The sequence below is a fragment of the Centrocercus urophasianus genome, unplaced genomic scaffold (genome assembly GCF_019232065.1).
Source record: "Centrocercus urophasianus isolate 14NV4802_14NV808 unplaced genomic scaffold, USGS_Curo_1.0 seq_17, whole genome shotgun sequence".
Classification (NCBI taxonomy): Eukaryota; Metazoa; Chordata; class Aves; order Galliformes; family Phasianidae; genus Centrocercus; species Centrocercus urophasianus.
The window spans coordinates 12,106,587-12,130,427 of NW_024884722.1; the positions used below are offsets into that span (position 1 = coordinate 12,106,587).

A 23,841-nucleotide genomic window follows, 5' to 3' on the forward strand; every position below is an offset into this window, starting at 1 on the left:
ATCATTTCCTCATCCTTCCCACAGGGCTGGGGCTGTGCCGTGCCCATTCCTGCCGCAGGCAGCAAAGCCGCCGTCCCCATCCTCGTCCCTGTGCCGCCACAATGGCGATTGTTCCAGAGGCCGCGGGCAGGACGCGGCCCCGCGCCTGACTCACATCCTCACGGGCTGGGAGGGTCGCCCCTCCAGCATCCCCCTGGGAGATGAACCCAGAAGGGAACCCGCGGCGCTGCGGGGCACGTTGGGGTCTGGGCTGCCTCGGGGTCTCGCATCCCAAGCCCAGTGCTGCTCCTCCCCAGAACCCGGAGCCCCGCGGAGCCGCACCGGGCAGAGCGCAGCAGAGCGAGGCGGTTGCACTAAGTGATCACATTTATTTGAATATTTGTGTGTGTGTGTGTGTGCGTGTGTGTGTGTTCTAAAATTGGTTACAGAATAAATACCTGTGCCTTATAGCAGGAAGTCCACTTTTTTTTATACAAAGTGCTTGTTACAGGAAGTTGCATCAGCGATACGCGGGGGGGTGCGTTTGGCAACGCTTCCCCTCCTGAAAACTAGAACAGTTTTTGTTGTTCTTGTTGTTTTATTAATTATTATTATTTATTCGTGGTTTTTTTTCTTTTCCCTTTTTTTTTTTTTGTTTTTGTTTGTTTGTTTGTTTGTTTTTTGTGCATTAAATTTCCTGCCATTGTGTATTTACAAATCTCTGAAAGGAGAGGGGAAAAAAAAAAACAACAAATCAAACCAAAACCAACCAACGCCGAGACGTGTGAGAGGTGGTGGCCTTTAACGCAAAAAAAATCAGCCTTTAAAAAAAAAAATAAAAGAAACAAACCCAAAATCTACACGTATCATTTCATACTGAATCAATGATAGGTTTTTTTTTTTTCTTTTCTTTCATTTTGAAAAGGGAAAAAGAAAGGTCAGGAAAAGGGGGAAAGTGAACCAAACCAAAAGAATAACTGCAAGGAGCGGGAGCAGAGAAGGTGCCATTGTCCCTTCGGAGTGTCGGCAGCGAGCGAGGGCAACGCGCCCAACGCAGATCCCCATCCACTGCTTCTCCTTAATTCCCCCCTCATCTTTTCTGGCAAGGGGCAGGAGGGACGTTCCGAAATTAAATTAAAAAGAATGGAAAGGAAATAAGCATTATTATTTCTTTTAAAAATGAAAATATAAAGGAGATGAGAGACAAACCCTCCCCAAAATCCTGGAGGGGCGCGAGGCGGAAGGACGCTGGGTTTGATTCGAAAGCAAAGAAAACCAACAAAAAGCCCAAACGAAGCACAACTCCTCTCTCGGACGCGCCGTCCGCCGGGTTAACTGGTGACGTAGTGTTTGGCCGAGGGCTGGCCGTACACCCTATAGAAATCCTGCCGGCCGTGCTGCTGGGACGCATCAATCCAATCCCGCACGGCAAGTCCCGGCAGCGACTGGGGCACGGCGGGCGCGGGCGGCAGCGGGTGGGAGTACTCCTGTGAGGAGACTGTCCAGGGGAAGTGCCCCGAGCGTGGGTAGGGCTGATGCCCGCTGTGGTTGGACACCGAGGAACAGTAACAGTTGTCCACCGAGCAGACGAGGATTTTGCGCCCGCCGTACTGCGAGAGCACGGACTGCTGAGATGACGTGGTGTTGGGGTAGTGAGATGGGTTGAAGACGGAGCCCGAGTGCACCGGCTGCGGGCCGCTGGGAAGTCCTACAATGTGCTGCGTGGAGCTACAAGGCACCATGGCTTGTGCGGACTGCCCCTCGCCGGCCGACGCGCCCTGGCTCATGTACTGGCTGGCCACAGTCCCGGACGATGGCTCGAGGAAGCTGCCCTCGGGGAAGGCAGTGGAGTGCTTGCGCTTCTCCGCGCCGGAGTTGCTGACGGTGCACGGGTACATGGGGATGCTCTGCAGGAAGGGGACGGGGGTGCTCAGGGGACCTGCGGAGGGAACAGGAGGGTGGGACCACGTCAGGACGCCATCCCGACAGCCCTGGATCCGCAGGCAAAGCAAGGCATCACCCCAGCCTGCATCCTTCCCACAAGCCACAGCGTGCCTTCACAGCATCTCCGTGTCTTAATCCGGACCACAGACGGTCCCTGCAGCCCAACAGTTCTCCCCACCATCTCTTGCTGGGACCTACAGGATGCCCAGTGCTGGATGCGGGAGGCAGCCAAGCCCTTTTCCCCAGTGCTTCAACCTCACCCACCTTCCAGCAGCTTCCTGAGCTGCTTCTCCTTCTTGGCGATCTCGTTCAAGAAGAGCTTAGAGTTGAGGTGGCCAATTTTGGGTGGAGGCAGGCTGCCACCAGTACAGTTCTGGGTCCTGTTGAGACAGAGGCAGAGAAGAGGTGAGGGACAAAACACACACAGCGGTGTGTGTCCACCTTCCCCCCACCAGGCTCCTTTCCCCACCCTCTCCGGAGCTGGATTTCTTCCCCAGGAGCTGCTCCCATCCATTATCCCTAGGCCCCTCCCCAGTGGCCTGTCAGGGCAACTCCAGCACTGCCAGCCCAGCTCACTCTGGAGATGGAGAGGGAAACAGAGGCCCTGCAGCACCCCCAGCTCTGCTCTATCTCCATAGGTCATGCTGCTGCACCTCAAACAGCCCCCTTCTCCAAACGCGCTCGCTGCACTCACCTGTCCATTAGGATTTTCACGGACTTGGTGTTCTAGGAAGGGAAGGAGAAGCCCTGGTCAGTGAGGACAGTCCTCATCCCAGCATCCATCTCCCTACTGATGTCAATTTCCATATCTCCCCAGGAGGGGACACAGGGCCCAGGTGTCTGTGGCCAGGGCAAGAGGATGCCTCCGCATCCCATGGATGCAAGATGTGCAGAGTGTTCCTGACCGTCTTACACTCCTGGTAGACACACCAGAGCCAGCAAGGGACCAGGAGGTGGTAGAGCCACCTGGTCCTTGGGCATCCCACCACCTTCCCCATCTGGGTGACCACAGATTTCGCTGGGCCCAGGAGGGGCACTGAGTCCCAAACCCCTTTTGTACCCTCTGCACCAATCCCACTGGGCGCCACTGAACCCTCTAGAGATGTTGGCTGCTCCACCAGACCAGCGTCCCCAATCTCTCATTGTGAGCCAGGCCTCCCCACCACCAAACCTGGCCCGTGGCCACCTCCCATCCCAGCACAGGGTTCTCACCTTCATGAAATTGATATCCTCAGTTTTGTCAAACATGACCTGGACAGAGCTGAGGAGCTTCTTGGCCTCCTGCATGCGCTCATTGAGATGCAGGACCTGGGCTGCGTTCTCATTGCAGAATTTGGCCTGGGCCTTGTCCAGGATCTCCATGGTCTTCCGCAAGTCTTCGTCCAAGATCTGGTGCATCTTCTCATACTGCAGGCGCACCTCATCCTTCAGCTGGCTCACTTTCTCCTGGGGGATGGCAGCAGTCAGCCCCTTGGCAGCCCCAAACCCCTGTGACCCTGCAGGACCCAGATCCTTCCCCATCGCCACCCCACTCCCACGGGGTGCCGGCCTTGGTGCTGGCCCCGTTACCTCCACCAGCCGCTTGTCAGACTCCAGCTTGTAGAGCTGCTCCTCAATGTCCTGCTCCCGCTCCTCCAGCCGGTCCTGCTGCTTCATCAGCATCTTCTGCAGGGGAAGAAAGGAGGAGCAGCCATCAGAGCCGAGCTCTGGGATCATATCAGAGCAAAGCTGAACTCCTCCTGGGCTCTCACCCCAGGATGCCCACATGAAGCTCTAAGGGCTGGGAACCTTGATTTGTGTCCCCTGGATAAAGGCAGCCCCATGAGTACATTTCAGCACTCGTTTTAGTCCCAGCCAAGTCCTGGGGGCACACATGGAAGGATTCATCTCCCGCTATGGAAGGTACCACTTGGATGCCCATCACCCACCCCCAGCGTCCGCCGTGAGCCATCCTCATCCCTCCCGCACACCCCATGCCACGCCACATCGTTTCTCCCATCCCCACTGCTGTGACAAGCCTCAGAGCCAGTGTCAGTGTAATCAGGAGGGACAGAGAGAGGAGGCACCGAGCTGCGTTACCCCGGGGCTGGGCCCCAGCAAGGACCAAAGAACTGGGACAGAACGCCATCGGGGTGAGCCCCGGCCCCATGAAGGATCCTGACCCCCAGCACAGAGGGGCTCTGGCAGTGGGGGGTGAGACGGGCAGAAAGCGGCAGCAAGGATGAGTTTCGAGGGGATTATTGCTATTATAAACCGCCACTCGGGGATTTATAATCAAGTAATTAATTCCTGGACGAGGTGGGAGGGGGAGGGCGGCAGAAGCGCTGCCGGGATTAATTGCGTTGTGGGGAAACGCTGTCACCTCCAACTCCGCTCGGAGCAGGAACTGGAAGCCTTCTCCATCCTGTTGTTTTCCTTAAGGGCTGAGGCACCTCCACCCTGGCCACATGGCAGAGCCATCGCCCCAAAAGCAGCGCTCGCTGCTAATAACAATGAGGAGCTAAAAAAACCCCCATCCTCCTGCTCACAGCTGTGTGCCACAGTGCCCGTGTGTGTGATCCCACACTGCGCAGACAGACGCATGGATGTGGCCATGGGGACACTGCCAGCCCCAGGATGTGATGATGCTGCAGGGACTGATGGACCGAGCTGCACTTGGCGCGCACTGTCAGCTCCATCCCACCTGTGCCTGGGATTGGGAGCTTCTCACCCACAGCCACTGAAACTCAACCAGGACACGCGGGTACAAATTGCCCTTTTGGCACTGAGGGGTGAAATCTCATTGTCTCTGCAGCACAGGCCGAATTCCTTCAATATTTTGAAAAGGAAAATATATCCCTTTCCCTTCCATCCCCTCCCAAATCTGGTATTTCTGAAGTCATGAACTCCTCCTCCAGGATCAGAATTTCTCAGGGTAATTTCTCATATTTCATGCATGACCTTGGTGCTGGGATGGCTGCAGCTCTCTCTGTGCACATTCTCCCCGCACGAGCCCTTCCCAGGCTCCAAGCAGCTCCAACTCACGTTCTGAGGCACGGAAGGTGCCAGGGGCCCTCCGGCTGTGGGGTTTGGAGGAGCCTTTCAGACCCATGAGGATTGGCCTTCCTCAATCACAAATCTGTTATCTCCAACCACAGTTATAAATGGAATTCCCCAGAATGGAGGAATATTGTATTTCAGTGTCAACAGATGTGAAGTAATGTGACAAATTAATTAATGTATTAATTTGTGGTCGGGCTGTTCTACCCCAGTCCAATAGGTTCCAAGTGAGGCAGTGCTGGCCGCTGGATGCCAGCTTGTTCTGACAGAATTATATGGGATCTCGCCCCTTTCTCATGGAAAAAAAAAAACAAAAAAACAGCAGAAACAGCTGAGACCCAAGAGCAGAATCAACAAAGGTGCAGCAAGAAATTAAGGCCGGGGCAGAGCTTGTGCCATGGTGACAGTTCCGATGATGTAGGGTCACCGCGTGGCTCCAGGCCACAGCCAGGAAATAAGTAAGGAATACTTCTAAAGCCCCAGCCTGCGGAGGTTAGGGTGTGGGAGGGAGCAGAAACCCTGCAGCTGCCTGGGGCCAGGCACATCCCTCCCAGCATCCCCCTCCCGTGGCCCTGGGCTGTCCCCCCACCACCAAAGCGCAGCCACCGCCTGAATGGGGACATTGTGCGCCGCCACCGGAAGGACGGGACGGTGGGAGTGGGGCAGGACGGGTGAGGAGGAGGAGGAGGAGGAAGGTGGGACTGGAGCGGAGGAGGACAAACGCTTTCCTCAGGAATTGCTCCAGCCACCTGCAGCAGAGCGCAGGACCTGCATCAAGGGCGCCCATTGAGGAGCATCCCGGCACGGAGCTGCGCGGGGCTGGAGCTGGGCCTGAGGTCGCACTGCTGAATGCTAATGGGCAAAGAGCCGGCGGCAGGGAGGGACGCGCAGACACAGTCACCCGGCCTCACACCCACTGACTGATTTTCTAAGAAAAACCCACATGCAGAGCTATTCTGGTCCATCCTGAGGATGTCCCCTGGCGCTGAAGCATCATGGGCAGAGCCCACACATCTCCCAAAAAAAGGAGATCCTTCAAATCCAGCCAAGCAGAGGGAGCCCCCCCCCAGATCTGGGAACCTCACAGACCCCGGGAGTCTCACGCTGATTGCTGGGCACACACAGCTCTTGCAAAGCCCCACAGCACTCTCAGGAGCTGATTGCCTTACAGAGACAGGAAGGAAATGTTTGCTGCTGGGGTTTCATCTTGCATACACTTACAGTAAGTGGGGTGAGGGGGCTCAGGATGGAGCACCAGGTCTCTGCCCTGAGTGTGGGGTTTTGCTTTTCTCGTGCTGCTCCCTGTGTAGAACTGGGGCTGCTTGATCTCTGGTAGGGCAGAAGAGCTGCCTGGGATATCCAGAGCTGGGAGCACCAGAGAGCCCTTTGCTCACACCAAGCAATCCCATGCCACCTCCTTGCAAGGCCCTTAGCACTTCGGGAGGAGAAAACAGAGGACAGAACCCCAGTTCCTATCTCCTGTAATCACCCCAGCACTCCATGCCCCATCCCCACTGCCCACTCCTGCAGGGGCTGCAGCCAGGTGCTCTCCCCAGCCACAACCCACTGGTGTGGGGACATGCTGGTGTCCCTGGCCCTGGGGCTGAGCCTGTCCTACAGAATGCTCTTCCCCCTGTTTATAGGTGCTGCAAGGAAAAGCTTGTGAGCAGGGGGAAACCAGGAGGCCTAGCACAGCAGAGGCTGGCAGCAAGATACTGGACGCTGGGAAATGGGGACCTATTCTCAGTCCAGTAGCGACCTTCAGAAGGACCTTGAGGCCATCCATTTGCCTCCCCAGCCCCTGCTTCCTCCTGCTGCAGGGATTATTTGGGGCTCTGCCTTCTGTCCAGCCACACCAGCAGGGAGCCAGGTGACACTTCCCTGGTGTCAGAGGGTGGGGACAGTCCAGCTCCTGGCCATGCAGCGCAGCTCCCAGCTCCTGCTTCCACTCCTTTAGACCCCAGCTTCCTCCAAGCATGCAGCAAGCATCCTCCGGGATGAAAGTTTCTATCAGTTCAGATGGAAGTTGTGGGGGCCCTAACCTTCTTTTTTCCCTCTTCAGTTTCCCATTTCATAGAGGCAGCTCCAACAGGAGGTTGTAACTTGGTCATATCACAAAGCCCTGCCCTTCACACCAGCCCTCTATCACGCTTCTGTGCTGTATCATCCACGAGTTGTTCCTTCCATAATCGCCATGAAGAAACTAGCAGGCTTTGGCAGCACCCCCAGTCCTGCCTCCATCTGCTGCCATCCCACTCGCCCCCAGTGGATCCCAACACCCTCCAGGCTGCTGTGTGCTGCAGCCCAGCGCTGTCCCAGGCTGTCCTGGTGCGATGCCTTTGCCTTCCAATGCAACCACCCCATGTAAACCTACTGCCATTGCCCAGCAGCCAGCCTACCCCATCTGCAGCCCCTGTACAATTGAGAAACCCGCACTCCTTCTTCCAAATAAACATCTCGGATTCAAGATCCAGCTGGCCTGTGTGATCTCAGAGCATTCTCCCCGCAGGACTGAAATGCAGCCAGCCTCTCCCTCCCTCCTGCTGAAGGCTGAGCTGCCTCTCCCCTGCCCAAAGACCTCTGCTCGATGTAAGCCTGCAAGGTCTGAGCCCTCAGCCACAGCCCCTGGTCCTCCTCTTGTCCTGTGGCTCAGTGAGGCAGGCAGGGGCTGACCCTGCTCCCTGGGACCAGCCAAGGACTTGGACCCAGATGGAAAGCACTCAGGTACCTCCTGCAATGCTAGCCATCGGGCAGGTGGCTCCCATGTCCCAGCTGCACGGATGTCCATTAATGACAACCCATGGCCACATGCCCCACCATCGTCCACTGGAACAGAGGTGACAACCCACAGCCATGTGTCCCGCCATTGTGTGGAGGTGACAACCCATGGCCACGTGCTCCATCACTGCCCAGTCTGGGGTCCTGGAACCGAGGGGCCTGGTTGTGCACGTGGCACAGAGCTCCTCTCTGGGCTCAGGGCAGCATGAGGGAGAGATCTCCACTTTCATTCCAAGGCAGTGACTTTTTTCCTCCTAACCGATGCAGTTAAACTTCCAACTGCTCAAGGCTATTCTAATTTGTACTGGTGAGTTAAATCAACACCAACAAGGGCAGAACAGGTTTACGTGCACCTCGGTTACTGGCTTGCACCAACCAGAGCACAGCTACGTTTCTCCAGGCAGCTTTTTTTTTTTTTTCTAATAAAGATAAGAGGGCACTTATTTCTTTTGTGCACCTCCGACTGAGAAATGGAGACTGAAAGTGACTTGGGAGTCAACGCCTTGCGGCAAGTCAAGGTGACTTATGCGCCGATGGGCTGCGTCCGGAGAGCTCTGCAAAAATGCAGATCAACTAACAAGATCTACAAAACCTGTTAGGGGCTTAGAGGCTGCTTAGTGCTGCGAGGTGCCCACGGGAGAGCACGGGGACGGGCTGGGCGTACGGCCGTGGCGATCTCAGTGGCTGGGTCAAGGAGGAGGACCCCATTTCTCCTGGAAACGAGGCGTCCGAACAGGCACCTCTGCAGCACCCCACTGCTGGGCTCCGTGTGCTGAGCATTGCGGTGTGACACCCCAGACACCCCCACGTTGCCTCCTCGCAGGGAAGCCACTGAGTTTTCTCCCCCTACCCCATCTTTGCAAGGCGGTGGCTGTTGAGAATCTGAGAGCCCGGATTCTAGTCTTTATGAATCCCGTAGTCAGAGCGTGCTGAACAGCAGCCCAGCAACACCAGATGTTCAAACAAAGCTGCCAACCGACAGCTGTCTGCAGCTTGCAGCGTGTTTTTACTTTAAAATGCAAAATGATACCAATCTATATTAAAAGAGAGACATTCGGAGCCGGGCGATAGCAGCTGAAGCCGCGGATATTGCTCTTTCACGCAGGGTGTGGCAGCGGGAGGAAATATCTCAGAAACTACTGCTTAAGCCGCCCTCCCAGCCCCCCAAATCCTGGCCCCTTTCCTAATGGGAAAGAGCCTCACGTTACTGCCTGAGTGCCGTGAATGTACCAGTGCGTGTCCAAACAAGCCAGCAGAAAGAAAAATGCGGCGTGAACAAACACGGACTAACGAAGGGTGCCAGAATGAATCCAGAGCCGCACCTGGCTGTGAGCGCAGCGGGGACGGGGCAGCGCTCACTGCACGCGATGCAGACGAGCGAGGGATGCAGGGATCGGCCCCGGCACCGCCTGCCCTCGCACCCTGCCGTCATCCCAGCACAGGGAGCAGAGCCCCCGCGAGGAAAGCGAGGGATGGACGGACAGAGCACAAAGTCTGTGGACACAGGAGCTGGCAGGGCCTGGGCAGGGCTCAGCCCTCGTGGCTCGCAGGGATGGAGCAAAGAAGGCTCAGCCAAACGTGACGTCCCATCTCCCCGCCAGCCGCGCTCGCAGGAAATCCATGGGATCAGTCCCAGCGCCGCCTCATTGTGCTCCGAGCTGCGGCAGCATGAATGAATCACGCTCCTCGACGTGACACCCAGCTCCCAGCAACGTCCTCGGGATCAAAATATTTACATTGCAAATGAGTAAGAATAGGACCAAATCCCCTCCCCGGCTCGGTGACACAGAAGGGCCGAGCTGCGGGCTGGCGGAGCAGAAAAGCATAGAACCATTTGAGTAGGAAGGGACCTGTATCCAGTCCCATTCCCCTGCAGTGAACAGGGACACCTACAGCTCCATCAGGTGCTCAGAGCCCCTCCAGTCTGACCCTGGGTGTCTCCAGGGTTGGGGCAGCCAGTACCTCTCTGGGCAACTTCTGCCAGTGCCTCACCGTCCTTACTGTAAAAGACTGATCCTTGTATCCAGTCTGGAGCAAGAGGCAGGGACCTGGGCTCTGCAGCACAGTGATGCCGGACCAGAGGGGACCACACATCCCACAGCCCCACACTCCCCTTGGGGAGCACCCAGCCAGCTGAGCCTTGTGTGCACGTGACACGACTGTAACCAAAGAGATGCATGGAGCCCTGGGGCAGCCCAAGGAGAGGCAAGCCCCTGGCTCCCTCAGCACACAGCCCACTCCCCAGCTCCCTGCGCTCCCTGTTTCGCCCCCGGCACAGCACGGTGTCAGCAGGCATTACTTCACAGCACCAGGCTTCCTGGCGGGGAGTGGGAGGAAGGGGAAGAGGAGCCCAGGGCAAAGGCAGCTGGCACCTCCAGCTCCCAGCGTGCAGGGCAGCACAGCCCCTTCTCCTTTCATTGCCCTTGACTTTGGGAAGGAATAGAAACATCCTATTTCCGAGCCTGAGCATGGCAAAGGATTGCACACCCATTGAAGGACGCACAGGAAAAAGGGCCAGGAGTTTATAGCAATCTATTCTTGCAAATAAATGAATTCAGCCTCCTCCACTGTGGTGAGCTGCTGCCCACATGGGAAGGTGACCCCAAAACCAGTGCCTCGAAATGTGACCATGTGTTCTGAATGCCCATCACTGCCCATGTGCATCTGGCCTTGGTTAATAAACAAAAGCAGGTAAAACCAACGGATCCACGCAAAGTCACTAGCCACCAGCACTTCCAAATTCCTCTCTCTGATTCCATCCTCAAAACCACGCGTCTTTACAAGGAGGCACCCAGAGCCTCACCACGCAGCCTTGCTACCCCTTTCCCTGCAGCCCCAATCCACCCCAGCACCTAACAGCCCCACGCACCAGCCCCATGCTGGCTTGCTTTTGTCTTCCCCACATGCCCAGCTCACAGGGCTAGGGGACAGGGTGCCACAGGGGACCTGCTCGATGTCAGATGCATTGCTGGGGAGGGGGCTTGGATGCAGCCCCCACTGTGCTCCTTCAACATGCTGACTGCTGCTCCTGGGAGGATGCCTGTCATTGGTTTTTAATCTCGCCTGATTACGGGCCAGCCTCTGACATTATCGATCTCTGGCCCCCAAGGTGTCATCTATCTTCCAGATCTGATGGGAGATGAGAGCCTGGCAGCTCGGACTCGGCCAGCTCCATTCTTCCCAGGAGCAAGGACCTGCTCTGCTCCCTGCCAGTGTCGCCAGCCTGCACGAGCTGTGCGAGACGCCCAGCCTCCAGCCCCAAACAAGAGGGATTTTGCTGGCTGCCCTCTCTCCATGTAAGCGCTGCAGAGCTGGACAAAGCAGAGCAGCCCTGAGGAAATCTGAGGGCAGATGGACCTGGCATTTGATCTGCAGACTCAAAGCCTTGCTCCTCATGTCCCCAGCACATCAGCAGCACTTTATCAAGCCTGGCAGCCCAAGGTGCCTCCAGCACCCGCCGCTTCTCTCTTTCACTTTCATTATCCTCTTTTAAAGGGGATGCAGTGGAGCACAAAGGTTAAGGGATGTGCCGGAGCCACGCAGGATGGGCAGTGCACAGCGTGCAGCCAGAGGAGCCATTTCCAGCTGGGGCTGTGCTGCCATTTTCTAGAGAGGCAGGTCCAGCCCCAAGATCTTGTGCCCACTAGAAAACCCATGCACTGCTTGGGGTATGTGACAGCTTCTCCTTACCTGCATACCACAACTCAGGGTCCACACCCTATGGGCTCCCACTACCGCACATCCTCCAGCTCCCAGAATGCCTCCCTCAAATTCCTGTGCTGTGATGACACATGACTGCGGGCAGTGTGAAGGTTGTCTGCTCGGATACTTCTCGTCGTTCTCTCCAGCAAAGCTCAGCCTTGCATTCTGGGAAGGAGGAATGTTTTCCAAGGAAGCTCCAGCTCGAACACGTAGATGACAGTTTTGCTTCTGCTTGTTGCCTCGGCATTATTTATTAGATGACTGCAAAAGCACCTCAATAAACAGTGATCAACGCTGCACGTGCTAGCAGATACCAGGAGCCACAAGCAGATCTCAGGGAGAACCAAGGACAGAAGCACTGGGGTAAGGGCAGCCCATGGGGTCCCTGCCCAGCAAGGTCCTGCGGGCTGTGCATATGCTTAGGGCGGTGAGTAGGAGCAATTTCCATCCCACCAAAAGGCTACAAAAGCCAGGGCTCAAGGACTGTCCATAGTTTTGCCCATTGGACTCACAGCCTTGATAGATGATGGGTTTGGAGAGGGGTGGCCTTTGCAGGATGCACAGGGCTTCACTTCCAGTCCCCTGCCTGGATGCCCCAGCAAGCTGAGACAGGAACAGAACACAACCCCAGAAGGTGTCCCCATTCCATCTCGGGGCAGATCCTGCCCCTATCCCACATCGCGCCCCTCTGTGACAGACACACAGCTCACAGAAGGAGAGCTGCAGTAATCCCCCCCAGATCCAGCCACCCCCACCATCATGGGGCCCCACGGCATCAAGGGAAGGAGGGATGGGGGGGCGCAGCCCCCTCCCCAAAGGGACAACACAGAGCTGGGGACTGCATGGCATATTTCTTCCACTCCATCCACCAAGAGCCATGCATGGAGGGGCTTCTGCTGGCAGAGCTGGGTGTACCAGGACAGAGAACAAAGGGAGGCACCCGCACCCCCATCCCTTTGTCTGAGCGCAGAGGAGTTTCACCTGCAGGGAAAGCCTGCTCCCACCCAGCAGCCAACAGATACGGGTGGGGAAAGGGATGCAGCCCCCTCCAGCAGGAGGGTACGGAGCCCAAGGACATGGCAGCGTATACGTGAAAGCTCCTTCCAGGCCCCCCCCACCTCTCCCAGCATCCAGGAGCAAAAACCCAAGAGCCTGCAGTGCTGCCACAGAAATAGCTGCCCACCCCCAGAATGATCGATACTGGTCTGCGTGTGGCCCAGCACCAAAGCCCAGAGCTCAGCTCCAGCACTGGGAGCAACAGCGGGGCTGCGGGGGTTGGAGCCACACAATAACCAGCTGAAGCTGCTGTACAGCAGGGAAACTGCCCCTCCATTGGGATACGGGCCTCCAGCACTGGGACGGAGCTCCCAGGTCACCCACCACGAGACTAGGACCAGGGGGATGCAGTGCAATGGGGAGGGGGGAGAGGGGCAGCCCAGCACCGCGTCCTGCAGCCGGCTGGCCTGACAGCGTGCACTCGTATTTCAGAGAGACACAGCCATCCGGAACGTCACTCCCTGCCAACTGCCTCATCTGGAGCCATCCGCAGCTCTCTTGTTTGCAACCCGCGCCGGAGCCACCCCCCCAGAGCAGGCACAGAGCAGGGAGCTGAGACAGGAGAGGTACAGGGAGAGAGAGAGTGCGGAGAGGGGGAGAAAAGGCAGAGGAATTAAATCACTTGCTGCTAATTTATGTATTTTCTGGCAGTTGTGGTGCACCGGACCAGCAAATGGAGCGTTTTGAGAGCGTGGTATGCAGGAGCAACGGCTCCAGAACAGCAGGGCGCTGCTCTGAGACAGAGACTTTGCTCCTGTCACCACCACAGGCACATCACAAGGCAGAGAGCAGGCAGGCATGGTCCCCTGGTGAGAAGGGGCCAGAGCTGCCCTTATCAGGAAGGATCCAGCACTGGGATCCTCTTCCCGGAGTTCATCTGGAGGACAGATGTAACATCTCTTGCGTGCATCCAGCATCTCGTGCTTGCAAACAACCACCCATCCCTCCACGTTTGGGAGCAGGCATCTCCTCCCGTTCCCAACCACGGTGCCTTCAGCCCTCCTGGGCAGGGAAGAGCTGGGTGCCTCTACCAGACCTCCTCCTACGGATGATGGGAAGGGGAGGACATCCCTTGCCCGTGTCCCACAAACCCCACAGCTCCCTGTAGCATCTGCCCCATCCTCCCTACCAGCAAATGGAGCTTCAATTGTGTACCGCAATTGAAGCTCACACAAACCCAAGCTCTGGCTTCATCAAGCCACCCCCTTCCTGCAACAAGCCAGCACCTCCCAAGCCTGCAGGCTGCGATGAACGCAGCAACTTGACAAAGTCACCAGCCACTGCTACAGATCTGCAGCATTTCAGTTTTTCCCCCCAAGAAAAAAGCAAGGCCAGACCAGATTCTGCCCCAGAGCCTGCGTGGCAAAGCAGCATCTAGCTCCAAGTGCTTATTTATAAATCTGTACATACATGTACATTTGAATTCTGACAGAATTAATTCTGGCATCCAGCTAATTCAAAGCATTCCTCCCCCATCACACTACTGTTGCAGGCCAGCCCAGCACAGAAGCTGATTATAAAATACTGCACTAGCCAGGCATTTCTGCAAAGCCCTGTGCTATTGAGCATTCAGCCTTCCCTTGCTTGGCTATTTCATTGTTTCGGTGTCGATCCCTCCTCTCTTGCCCTGTGTTTCCTGGTTACTTTTGTCCCTGCTCTGGAAGCACTGCTGCTCTCAGCCCCATTTCAGGGTCAGATTTAAAATAAAAAAAAACTACAAGAAATTAAAGAGAAGGAAAGAAAAATTACTCCAGCAGACCAAGATTTCCAGCAAACAGATAGGTAACCAGCAAAAATAGCAAAAATACAGCAGCGTGCAGGCAGAGCTGGGGACTGAAGCCCGTCGCCTTCCTGCAAAGCGTAGCGGAGAAATCCCTGTGTGGTCACACGCTGTCCCCTCAAACAGAGCGCAGAGAGGTCAGGGCAGCCAGCAATGTAAGAGCTTCTTTATTCTTGGGCAGTTGCATGGATCAGATCGCTTGTGCCCTTTGTGAGCCATGGAAATCTGCCTCCTCCTCCTCCGGCCCCCCGGAGCTCTGCTCCCCTCGGGAAGGGGCAGGGGCCTGTCAGCACGGGCTCCTGGGCACCACCGCGCCTCTGGGACGGCTTGCGGTCAGTGCTTTAGCAGAGCCACGGGAGGGGAAGAGGAGGTTCCCCGTGTTCCCTGGCTCCCAAGAGGCTGAGGAATGGGAAGAACCATAGAATCATTCATCGGAAAAGACCTCTAAGATCAACCATCAACCCACCCCATGGCCACCAAGCCATGTCCCCCAGTGCTACATCTCTACCCCTGCACCCTTGGCTCGAGCCCTTCAGATGACTGCCTCCTTCCCCCTCCTACCCCGCTCCTCATCAGCACCCATCCACACAGCACTTTCCACTGTGGGAAGACAGCATCCTTTGGCACGGCCCCTCCTCCTCTTCACCTCCTTCCTCCCACTGCAGGCAGTGGATGCCTGTGTCCCCCACCTCCTCTGCCAGTTCTTGGGTGACTGTGCAGACAACTTGTGGCTGCGGGTCTAAAGCAAGCAACTGCTGGGGACTTGACAGGCTACAGGCAAGGGAAGTGCTCGAGCTCAGCAAGAAAAAGCCCTGCATCCAGACCCCAGGAGAGGCAAATGCTGGTTTCACCTCAAAGACCTGCACAGCCCCTATTCAGCAGGGCCTACCATGGGGACCGGGTATGTTCAGAGAGCTCTGAGGAGTGCCTGCCAGGCACCACAACACTCAATTCACACCAGAGAACTCGGGTCCTTGCACTCACAGTGCCTCCGTGGGCTGCATGCCACGCTCCTCATAAACAACTCATCTGGAAAATAAGTGAGCCCATAAAAATCCACCCCATAGCAAGTCACCAAACCTGTTCCGGAGTAAATCGACCTACAGCAGCTCAAGCCTGCGGCGGAGCCAACCACACGGCCCCAGCACTAGGGCTTGCTGGGTGCCATCTCCGCACCCATGGCACAGAGGGGAGCATGGGGATGGGACAAGGGACACGCACACTGCCAGGTGCCTCTGGTGTCAGAGCCAGACACCCTGCAGAGCTGGCTCCCAAACCTCCCGCAGGTCATGGCGCGTCCGCCTCCTCTTCGTTCTGACGTGCTGGAGTTTTCAGAAGGCAGCGGGATTTTCTCCCGACTTCCCACACGGTGCAAGAAGCAAGGTCAGGGGGAAGCTGCCTCTGAGCCTTGAAATGTTACCAAAGCAGGAGCAGAGCCCCCAGCCAATCCCTTCCACCTCCAGCACCTCCAGCAGCAGTATAACCAACCACATCCCACACAACGGTGGGACAATCGCAGTGGTACCCAGCAAACATTCAGGTAAGCCCCTTTCACACGTCCTTCTTTGGCTGCTGCCTTCCCACTTGTGCTCCTGTCTTGGTGCTGGGCAAACAAAAATACTTAGGGGGCACCCTCCTCCGACTGGGGGAACTTCCCAATTTCAATCCAGGAGAAGGTCCCCCATGCCCTGGTTTGGGAGGTAAATGGCTTCTGCAGCAAAGATGGAAGGAAAAAATGTTTCGTTTCAAGACCTCGACACAAACACCACGTCAAGAAGCACAAAAAGAGGGTGGGTTGTCAGCATGGGTTTTTTTTTTTCCTCTTTAAGCACTACAAAAACAGGAAACAAAGGAGAAAACATCTCACGGGGGGGGGGGGAGGGGAGGTAGGCGCTGATACGCCCACAAAAGCAAGATTAACCACATATTTTATTTACTGCTTGCGTTACGCTTGCACCTTTGGGTTCACCCAGCTGTGAGCCAGGGCTCGGCGGATCCACGATGCTGGGCGCCACGCGAGCTCAGGAAGCACTGGGTCTGCTCCCCAAAGGGCTCCAAGCCCCCGCCTGCCCGGCACAAAGCCCCCTGAGGTGGGCTGCAGGAAACAATGACGGCAGAGGGCACTGCAGCCTCCTGGCCCCCGGGGCCGCCTCTGCCACTGGGTCAATCCCACGCCCGTAACCCGCGTGCCAGACACCGGGCGGAGGATGAGGCTCTGAGCCTCCAAACTTTGACTCACTTCTCAGTTACGAGCTTCCCAGAGGCGCACACGGAACAAATCTCTCAGGGCCACTTGCTGGCAGGGACGCGCGATGCTCCAGGAGTGCATCCCCCAGTGTGGAGCCAGCCAGCAGCCCGGAATCTCATGCCGACATCGGCGCACAGGCAGCCATCGCCGCTGAGCGCACAAGGGATGGGGACACGCACGTGGCCCAGTTTGGGGCTGATGTAGCTACACTCTTGGTCCATGAGAATAGGGAGCCATAGCAGGGACACTACTGCTACCCTATTCCCCAGCTCGGGGCTGAACACCCAACGGTGAGAAGAGACAAGCTGATCACTGCGGGGATGGGAAATAAAGATAAGGCAGTAATGGAGGTTCTAAGGGATTTGGCCAAGGTCACACCGTAAGTCTGTGGCTTTACTACACAGACCCTTCACCACCCAGCCGCACATCCTCAGATTTTACAGCAGGGCCAAAATCTGGCCTTGCTTTCTGCCAGGTCGTTTGGAACACCAACATCCAGCCCTAACGACGGCACAGCAACAGGAAAATGCAGAAAGCAAGGATCGATGAGATCAAAGCGTCCTGGAAAAGGACCTGGAAAAACACTCCAGGTCCCCATCCCTGCCCGCCGGGGTGGATCCCCCACCCTGCCAGGGAGACCAAAACCATTCCCTATAAATAGAAGCAGAACAGCCCTTCTCCGTCAGCCTGCCTGGGTCCTTCCCCTCCCAGCGCGTGTGGCACCTCCACGGAGGTCTCTGGTTTTCCCCCAAAAAACCTTGAGAGGAAAATAACCTTCCTGTGAGCTCAGGCTGGGAGCCGCTCCCCCACCCCCCCGCAGGCCTGGCCATCCAATTGGAAAGTAATTATACTGCAATTTTTATTTATGACTCCTTTTTTTTTTTTTTTTATTGCTAAATGGTGACTCATTTTGGCAACATTAAAATACACAGGAAATCATCCCCATTTTACAGTAATCACCATTCAATTCATTGTTAAATATTTATTTGTCGGACGAGTGCCGGGGCCCTCCAGAAGGGTCGAGGTGGGCGGGGGGCACCAGGGTGACAGCGAGGCTGTGTGATACCCCTCAGGGTGTGGAGCCGTGGTGAAAGCCTCTGCCAGATGGCCCAGCCACAGGCACGGCCGACTCACTTTCCCCAAACCCAACGCCTCCCGCTGCCGCAGGGACTGGGGGCAGGCCCCCGCCGCCTCTTTATCCCGATTAGAAAAAGCACTATTTGGCCAAAACCCAACCCTGGGCCCCCCGGAGCAAGAAGCCACATCTCTGCTGAATGCCTAACACGGAGCTCATCCGGTGCCGGCCATACAGGAGGAAGGGGAGGACGGTGGGAAGAGCCGGGCTCTGACATTCACCAGCCTTACAATGGCCAGGACCACGTCCCTGTCGCACAGCGGCTTTGTCATCCCGGAGTCGGGTGCCTGGATCCGCATTTCGGGGCTCCTCACCCCCTGCCCCCCCTACACACACCACCACCCACTGTCAAATTTTAATGCATGTCACCAAACAGCCGCCAGCTGACACTGAACCACAGCAGGGCTGAAATCTCCAGTCGCCTCCTCCTCAGTACCGGGACCCCCACCCAGTACCAAGGGGACACCAAGGGCCCAGCAGACCCCCACGGGAGGCCCCATCCTTGCAATTTGGCCTTCCCCGCCGTGCCCAGCCAAGCCACGATCTAACATGTCTGCTCCTGCCGACTTCCTCCTGGCTGCCCCAGTGCTGCAGAGGGCACTGGCAAAGCTCTACAACAACAGGCCGCGGCGTTGGCCAGGAGGATGGCTTTTGGGTAGATGCTATGCACACATGAGCCTGTTGGGAAACAAACATGGCACACCACAGATCCAGGAGGCAGAGGAAGAATCCCCAGCTGAGAACCACCATGAAGAGGCTCCTGCCCAACACAGCCTCTACAATGGTGGGGAACCTCCTCAAGCTCTCCCCAGCGGTCTCGCAGCACGGTGGGCTCAGAACACCCAGCACCTCCTCAACCCTCCCAAGGTGGCCGCATAGCACAGTGGGCTCCGGACCACTACCCCAGCACCTCCTATGGAGCGCAGTGGCCAGACCTCGAGCACGGCGGTCAAATGACCATCCAGTGCACCCACCGTGGCTGCTCCACAGGGTGGAGACCGCCACCACGTCTCGCACGAGGACCACGATCTCAAGCGTGGTGGCCAACCAACCTCCGAGACGTGCATCCCACCCACGGACGCTCCACTGGGCGGAGATCATGGCGACATCTCATGGGCCTCAGCGGACATGGGACTCACCCTGATCTCATTGCGCCGGATCTCCACATCGCAGACCGAGTGTCCCTGGTGGGCCCCGCTGTAGTAGCAGCAGAACTGGCAGACGGCCACCTGCTCGGCCTCGCAGTGGTACAGGCGGTAGGCATTGTGCTGGGGGCAGCTCCAGGCCCGCACGTCGTCCGCCTCCACCAGGAGGTGCCCACGGGCCGTGGAGGGCTGCTGCAGGTGGGTCTGGACGTGGGACTGGCAGCACGGGGCCTCGCACCTCAAGCAGATCTTCTGTGCAGGCAGCGGCGGGCCCCGGCGGCAGAAGACGCAGTGCAAGACAGAGGGAGGCTTCTCCAGGTTGAGAGAGTTGAACTTCTCCACGATGTTGGTGAGCTTCAGGTTCTTCTCCAGGTTGGGCTTCTGGTTGTACGCCTGGTTGCACTCCGGACAGCGCACCAAGCCCGTCTCCTTGGCCCACGCCTCACCGATGCAGCCCCGGCAGAAGTTGTGCTTGCAGGGGAGCTGGACGGGCTCCACGAAGACGTGCAGGCAGATGGGGCAGATGAGCTCCTCCTCAAAACAGTTCTTCCAGTTCTCGGCCATCGCTGCCGGCGCTCGCTGGCGGCTCTCCCCACCAAATGTCTCAGTTGGGTCTACAGACGGGCACCGGGGTCGCGTCGCCCTGCAATGGGAAGCGTTGGGGTGAACGGCCAGGCTGCCCCTCCGCCCCACGGAGCTCAAAACCGAGGGCACGAGGAGCCACGGGGCAGCACTCGAGGAATCTCGAGCGAGAAAACACCACGGAATGGCTTCAGTCGGGGGGGACCCCAGAGCTCATCCAGCTCCAAGCCCCTGCTGCGGGCTGGGTGCCGACCAGCAGATCAGGGACCAGGACCCGATCCAAGCCGGCCTTGAACGCCTCCGGGGACGGGGCCATATCTGTGGCGTTCGGTTAAAAACGCAAACAGTTTAAAAAAAAAAAAAAAAAAAAGAAAAAAAAAAAGCCAACAAGCCAGCAATGCAATATTGGAGGATTTACAGCCCAAAGTCTTAAGAGCCCCCAGCAGCAATGGGTCTCCTCTCAGCTGTATGCAGGGTGAATCAAAACTTACCGAAGGTTGAAAGAAATCCATACAAAATCCAGCGCCGGGCTCCGCGTTCCATATAAAGCTCCGAAATTCAGCGCTCCGGGTTTGATTTTTCGTTCCTTGGGTTCGCCGCCGACATTCAATATTTTAAAGGGACTTCTGTCGCCCCCACCCCCCCCCAGCTGACTACAGCAGAGCGGCTGGGCTGCCTCCGGGCTTTATCCCGGCTTTCTCCGCGATGCGAGCTCAGAATCGGAGTCTTTTAAAGGAGACAGATCAAAGGGTTAAGATCCAAAACGGGAAAAGGAGGAAGACTGAGCAAATTGAGAAAAAAAAAATAACAGCGACGATGACGACGGTGAAATAACAATAATTAAAAAAAAAGCCAACAAAAACCCACGAATTCTCTCCGCAGCCCCAAAGGTTTGCAGCAAAAATAAGGAAAAATAATAAGAAGAGGGGGCAAAAAGACAAGAGAGGATAAAAAACGAGGGGAAAAAACCCTCTCGGCTGCTTCGGAATTGTGAGGTGGTGAATGGGAGAGCTGAGCGGAGGACAGGCCAACCATTCAGGCGCTGCCTCCGTTCATAAATAGGAATGAAAAAGAAAATGGGTTTCGCAAAGGGAGGGAGGGGAGAGCCCCAAATCAACCTGCCGGGGTTCTCACGGGGGGCCGCGTCCTCTTCGGAGAGAGGCAAAAAAAGACCGGAGGGGCTCCGAGCGGGGCTGCCCTGCTCCCCCGCCCCGGAACAATGCGCCGAGCGGGCGGGGGTCGCGGCGGGGCCGGGGGCTGAGCGGAGCGGAGCGGGGCCGGAGCGTGCGGTTCCGGGCGAGTCAGCCCTCAGCCATTTTGCGCTGCCCTATTGGAGAGCGGAGCGGAGGCGCAGGGAAACGCAAAAAAAAAAAACACGAAGAAAAACAAAACAAAAAAAAAAGCCAGGGCCCGCCCCCCCCCACCCGGCCCCCCCTCCTGTCGGAAGAATGTCGCCTCTCCGCCGCGCTCTGCCCCCGCCCCGCCGGGGGCTGCGGGCTCCGTCCCCGTGTCCCCGCGTCCCGTCGGGGCCGCTCAGCAGAGCCCCCCGCGGCCGCCCCCGCCGCCTCCTGCCATCTTGCGCTGCCCGGCGGCCCCACGCCCGGCCTTCCTCCCGCCGCCCCCGGGAGGCGGCCGCGGCCGGGGGGGGCCCGGATCCCCGGGAGCTGCGGGGTTGGGGGGGGTGGGGGGGGGGGGTGGGGGGGGGGGGGGAGAGCGGGGCGGCGCCTCGGAGCTGCGCGGCTCAGCCCCGGCGCTGGGGGCCCGGAGGGGCGGCCATGGGGGCGGCGGCCGCGGGGAGAGAGCGACCGGGGGCGGGGGGAGGCGGGCGCGTCCCGCCCCGGAGCCGCAGCCGCTGAGTGCCGGTGGAGCCGCCGGGCGCCGCCGCCACCGCCTCGGAGCCGCCCCGCGCTGCGCTGCGGTGGGAGCCGGCCCGGCCCGGCCCGCCCAGCCACGCGTCACCGCGCTCCGCCCCGACGCTGGGCGGCGCTGCCTTAAAGCGGCCGTGGCCGTGCGGGGCCCACCGCGGTGTGCGGGGACGGAGGCCGTGGTGGGGGTGGGAATAGAGGTGATAATTGGGTCGGCGTGGAAGTACAGGTGGGTCGGGATGGAGGTGGGCACGGGAATGGGTATTCGGTTAGGATTGAGATGGGAATCGGACGGAGATAGGAATGGGGTTCAGACAGGAATGGAAATAAGAGTGGGAAGGGTGAGGGGAGAAGGGAATGGGGATGAGGATGAGAAAACGGGAGACAAGGGGAGATGGTGTTGGAATGGGGATACAGATGGGATGGGAGGGAATGGAGGTGGAGAGAGGAATGGTGTTTGGATTGAGATGCAGATGCAACGGGATGGAGATGAGAATGGGATTTGGGTGGGGATGGTGATGAGATGGAAATAGAGTGGGAATGACATAGGGTTGGGGATAATACGGAGATGGAAATGCGAATGGAGATGGGGATACAGACGCACACAGTGTACAGAGATACACTCAGAGATGCAGATGTGGGTAACAGCTGCCTCAAGGGAGGACAGCTCACTGGGGCCTGTCCTTTTGCTCTTCCAAAGTGAAGGCTGTCCCTGCCGCTGTTGCACCGAGCTGCACACCCTCAACACCACCCTCATCCCAGAGACTCCCAGTCCCACCCCTGGTGACATGCAGGACATCCCAAGCAGCAATCAGCAATGCAGACCAGGGCCCAGCTGGCACATACCCTGGCCCTACTGCTTAGTGCATGGGTAGTTGGGCTCCAGGGAGGGGTCCCACCGCTTGTCAGGTTGGGGCCGGGTGCTCCCGATGCCAGCAGCAGCCATTTGTCCCATGGGGTCCCTCTGCAGCCGGCTGTCCCCCTGACAGCTCTCTCACCAAATGGCTCTGCAGCTGTTGTGCGGGATGTGGTGTATCCGGCCCCAAACGCGCAGGGAATAAAGCATGTGGCTGGTGTTAACCCATTTCCCACCGGTGAGGAGGTCACAAAAGACTTCAAACTGGTTGGCAGGGATAGAGCAGGACTTCCTAACTGCAGCCATGGACCCATGGACCTGTCTAGAGCTCTCAGATCTCAATGGCCCCAGTGATGAATCAACCCTCTCCCTGCTGCATAGTGAGCATCCTGCAGTACACCCCGGCTCAGATGGTCGGAGTTTTTCTGTGCTTTCCTTTTCAGGATGCCTCTGCCAAGAGGCAGAGTGATGGGTATCAGCTCCCCTCAGCTTTATTTAGATTTGGGGTCTCCTGTCCTATTTCTCTGCCTATCTCTTTCTCCTCTCATGCTGATGGGAAACATTTTGGGATGGGGAACATCCCTACCTAGGTTTACAATATGCCTACACACCGCACTCCTGAGATTTCCTCTGAGCCACGATAAAAACCAACATTGTGAATGACAAAACCTAGCCCTGCTCCTGGGGCTGAGCTGGACCTGATTGGTGTGCTGCACATCTTGTGGACTGCCCCTTCCCGAGGCAGCAGACAGCAAGGTGAGGGGAAGGTGGGAGGAACAAAAATGTTCTGGGAGGGGAACCCAACACCTGAAGCCCGCAGGAGGTGGCTGAGGTCACCCCACAGAGAGTCAGAGGCATGGGATGTACAGAAATTATGTTGGGCTGTGGACCCCTCTGCTCTGCTGAAGAATGGTGGAAAGAAAACACTGGAGATCTCATTCATGCTGAGGTAGATCCAGGGTGGAATGTCCAACTCCAAGTGGAAAAACCAAGCCTGGAGTTGGAGCTCAGGTTGCCCAACTAGATGTGGGGCAGCCCATCCACATGGGGATGCCACTGATGCTCAGTGCTCTATCCAAGCTTGGGGTTGCTAGGAACAGGGCAGCACGGCTCCCCTGCCTGGTGGGGTTTCTTTCTATGGAAATGCCTGCGAGCAGCTGCCCTGCCGAGTGACTCATTTCCTGCTCTTGTGTCACATTCTGGTCAGGCCAGTTTGGCAAAGGCTTTTTTCTCTCCCTCGCTGCTTTTCTCTCCTTCTCTCCCCCACCGCAGAGGCCTGGGATGTGCATTTGCTCAGCCCCTGGCAGGATGAGGCAGGATTTTCAGGAAACTGCGTCAAAACCACAAACCTCCCCCCTCTCCCCGCCCCCCCCCCCCCAAAAAAAATCCAAACAAACAACAATAAAAAAAGACAGAACGATTTTCTTTCCCTCTTTTCCGAGAGCGAGTGAGGCGGGTGGCCAGGCAGGCTCCTCCTTGCTTCCCCCAAAATGAAGCTCTCTGGACAGCAGCTCTGCTCACATGGAGTTCTGTGATCCTTGGTGGCTGCCCAGGGCTGAGCTGTGCCACGTCCCCAGAAGCCATGGGACTGACATAGATTGGTCAGGACTGTGGCCCCAGCATCCCTCCCTGCAGCCTTTTCTGCACACCTCGATCTCTGCGACACAAGGCTGCCTTGCCCCTGTGGGATGGTAAGAGCAGGAGCAGGGCAGGATCCCATCCAAGCCAAGGC

The 23,841-nt window shown here is 57.5% G+C and overlaps 1 protein-coding gene across 1 annotated transcript; it reads right to left on the bottom strand.

The window, feature by feature from the left end:
• Positions 1-347: 347 nt before the first annotated feature.
• On the bottom strand, positions 348-20,778 carry TRIM8 (tripartite motif containing 8). The gene is made up of 7 exons (XM_042818409.1): positions 19,880-20,778; positions 18,801-19,449; positions 3,493-3,588; positions 3,136-3,369; positions 2,618-2,649; positions 2,188-2,303; positions 348-1,918 (listed from the first exon to the last, which is right to left on the bottom strand). Exons 2-7 carry the CDS (start codon positions 19,368-19,370, stop codon positions 1,311-1,313), a joined length of 1,656 nt encoding a protein of 551 aa, XP_042674343.1. The 5' UTR covers positions 19,371-19,449; positions 19,880-20,778; the 3' UTR covers positions 348-1,310.
• Positions 20,779-23,841: the final 3,063 nt, after the last annotated feature.

Bases quoted from the DNA above. Each gene is read 5' to 3' on its own strand.
- TRIM8 (XM_042818409.1), bottom strand. From the start codon at position 19,370: ATGGCCGAGAACTGGAAGAACTGTTTTGAGGAGGAGCTCATCTGCCCC. The intron at 3,589-18,800 runs GTGAGTCCCATG...CTTCCCCTGCAG, and splicing joins TCCGGCGCAATGAGATCAGG to AAGATGCTGATGAAGCAGCA. The intron at 1,919-2,187 runs GTGGGTGAGGTT...TTCCCTCCGCAG, and splicing joins GCTCAGGAAGCTGCTGGAAG to GTCCCCTGAGCACCCCCGTC.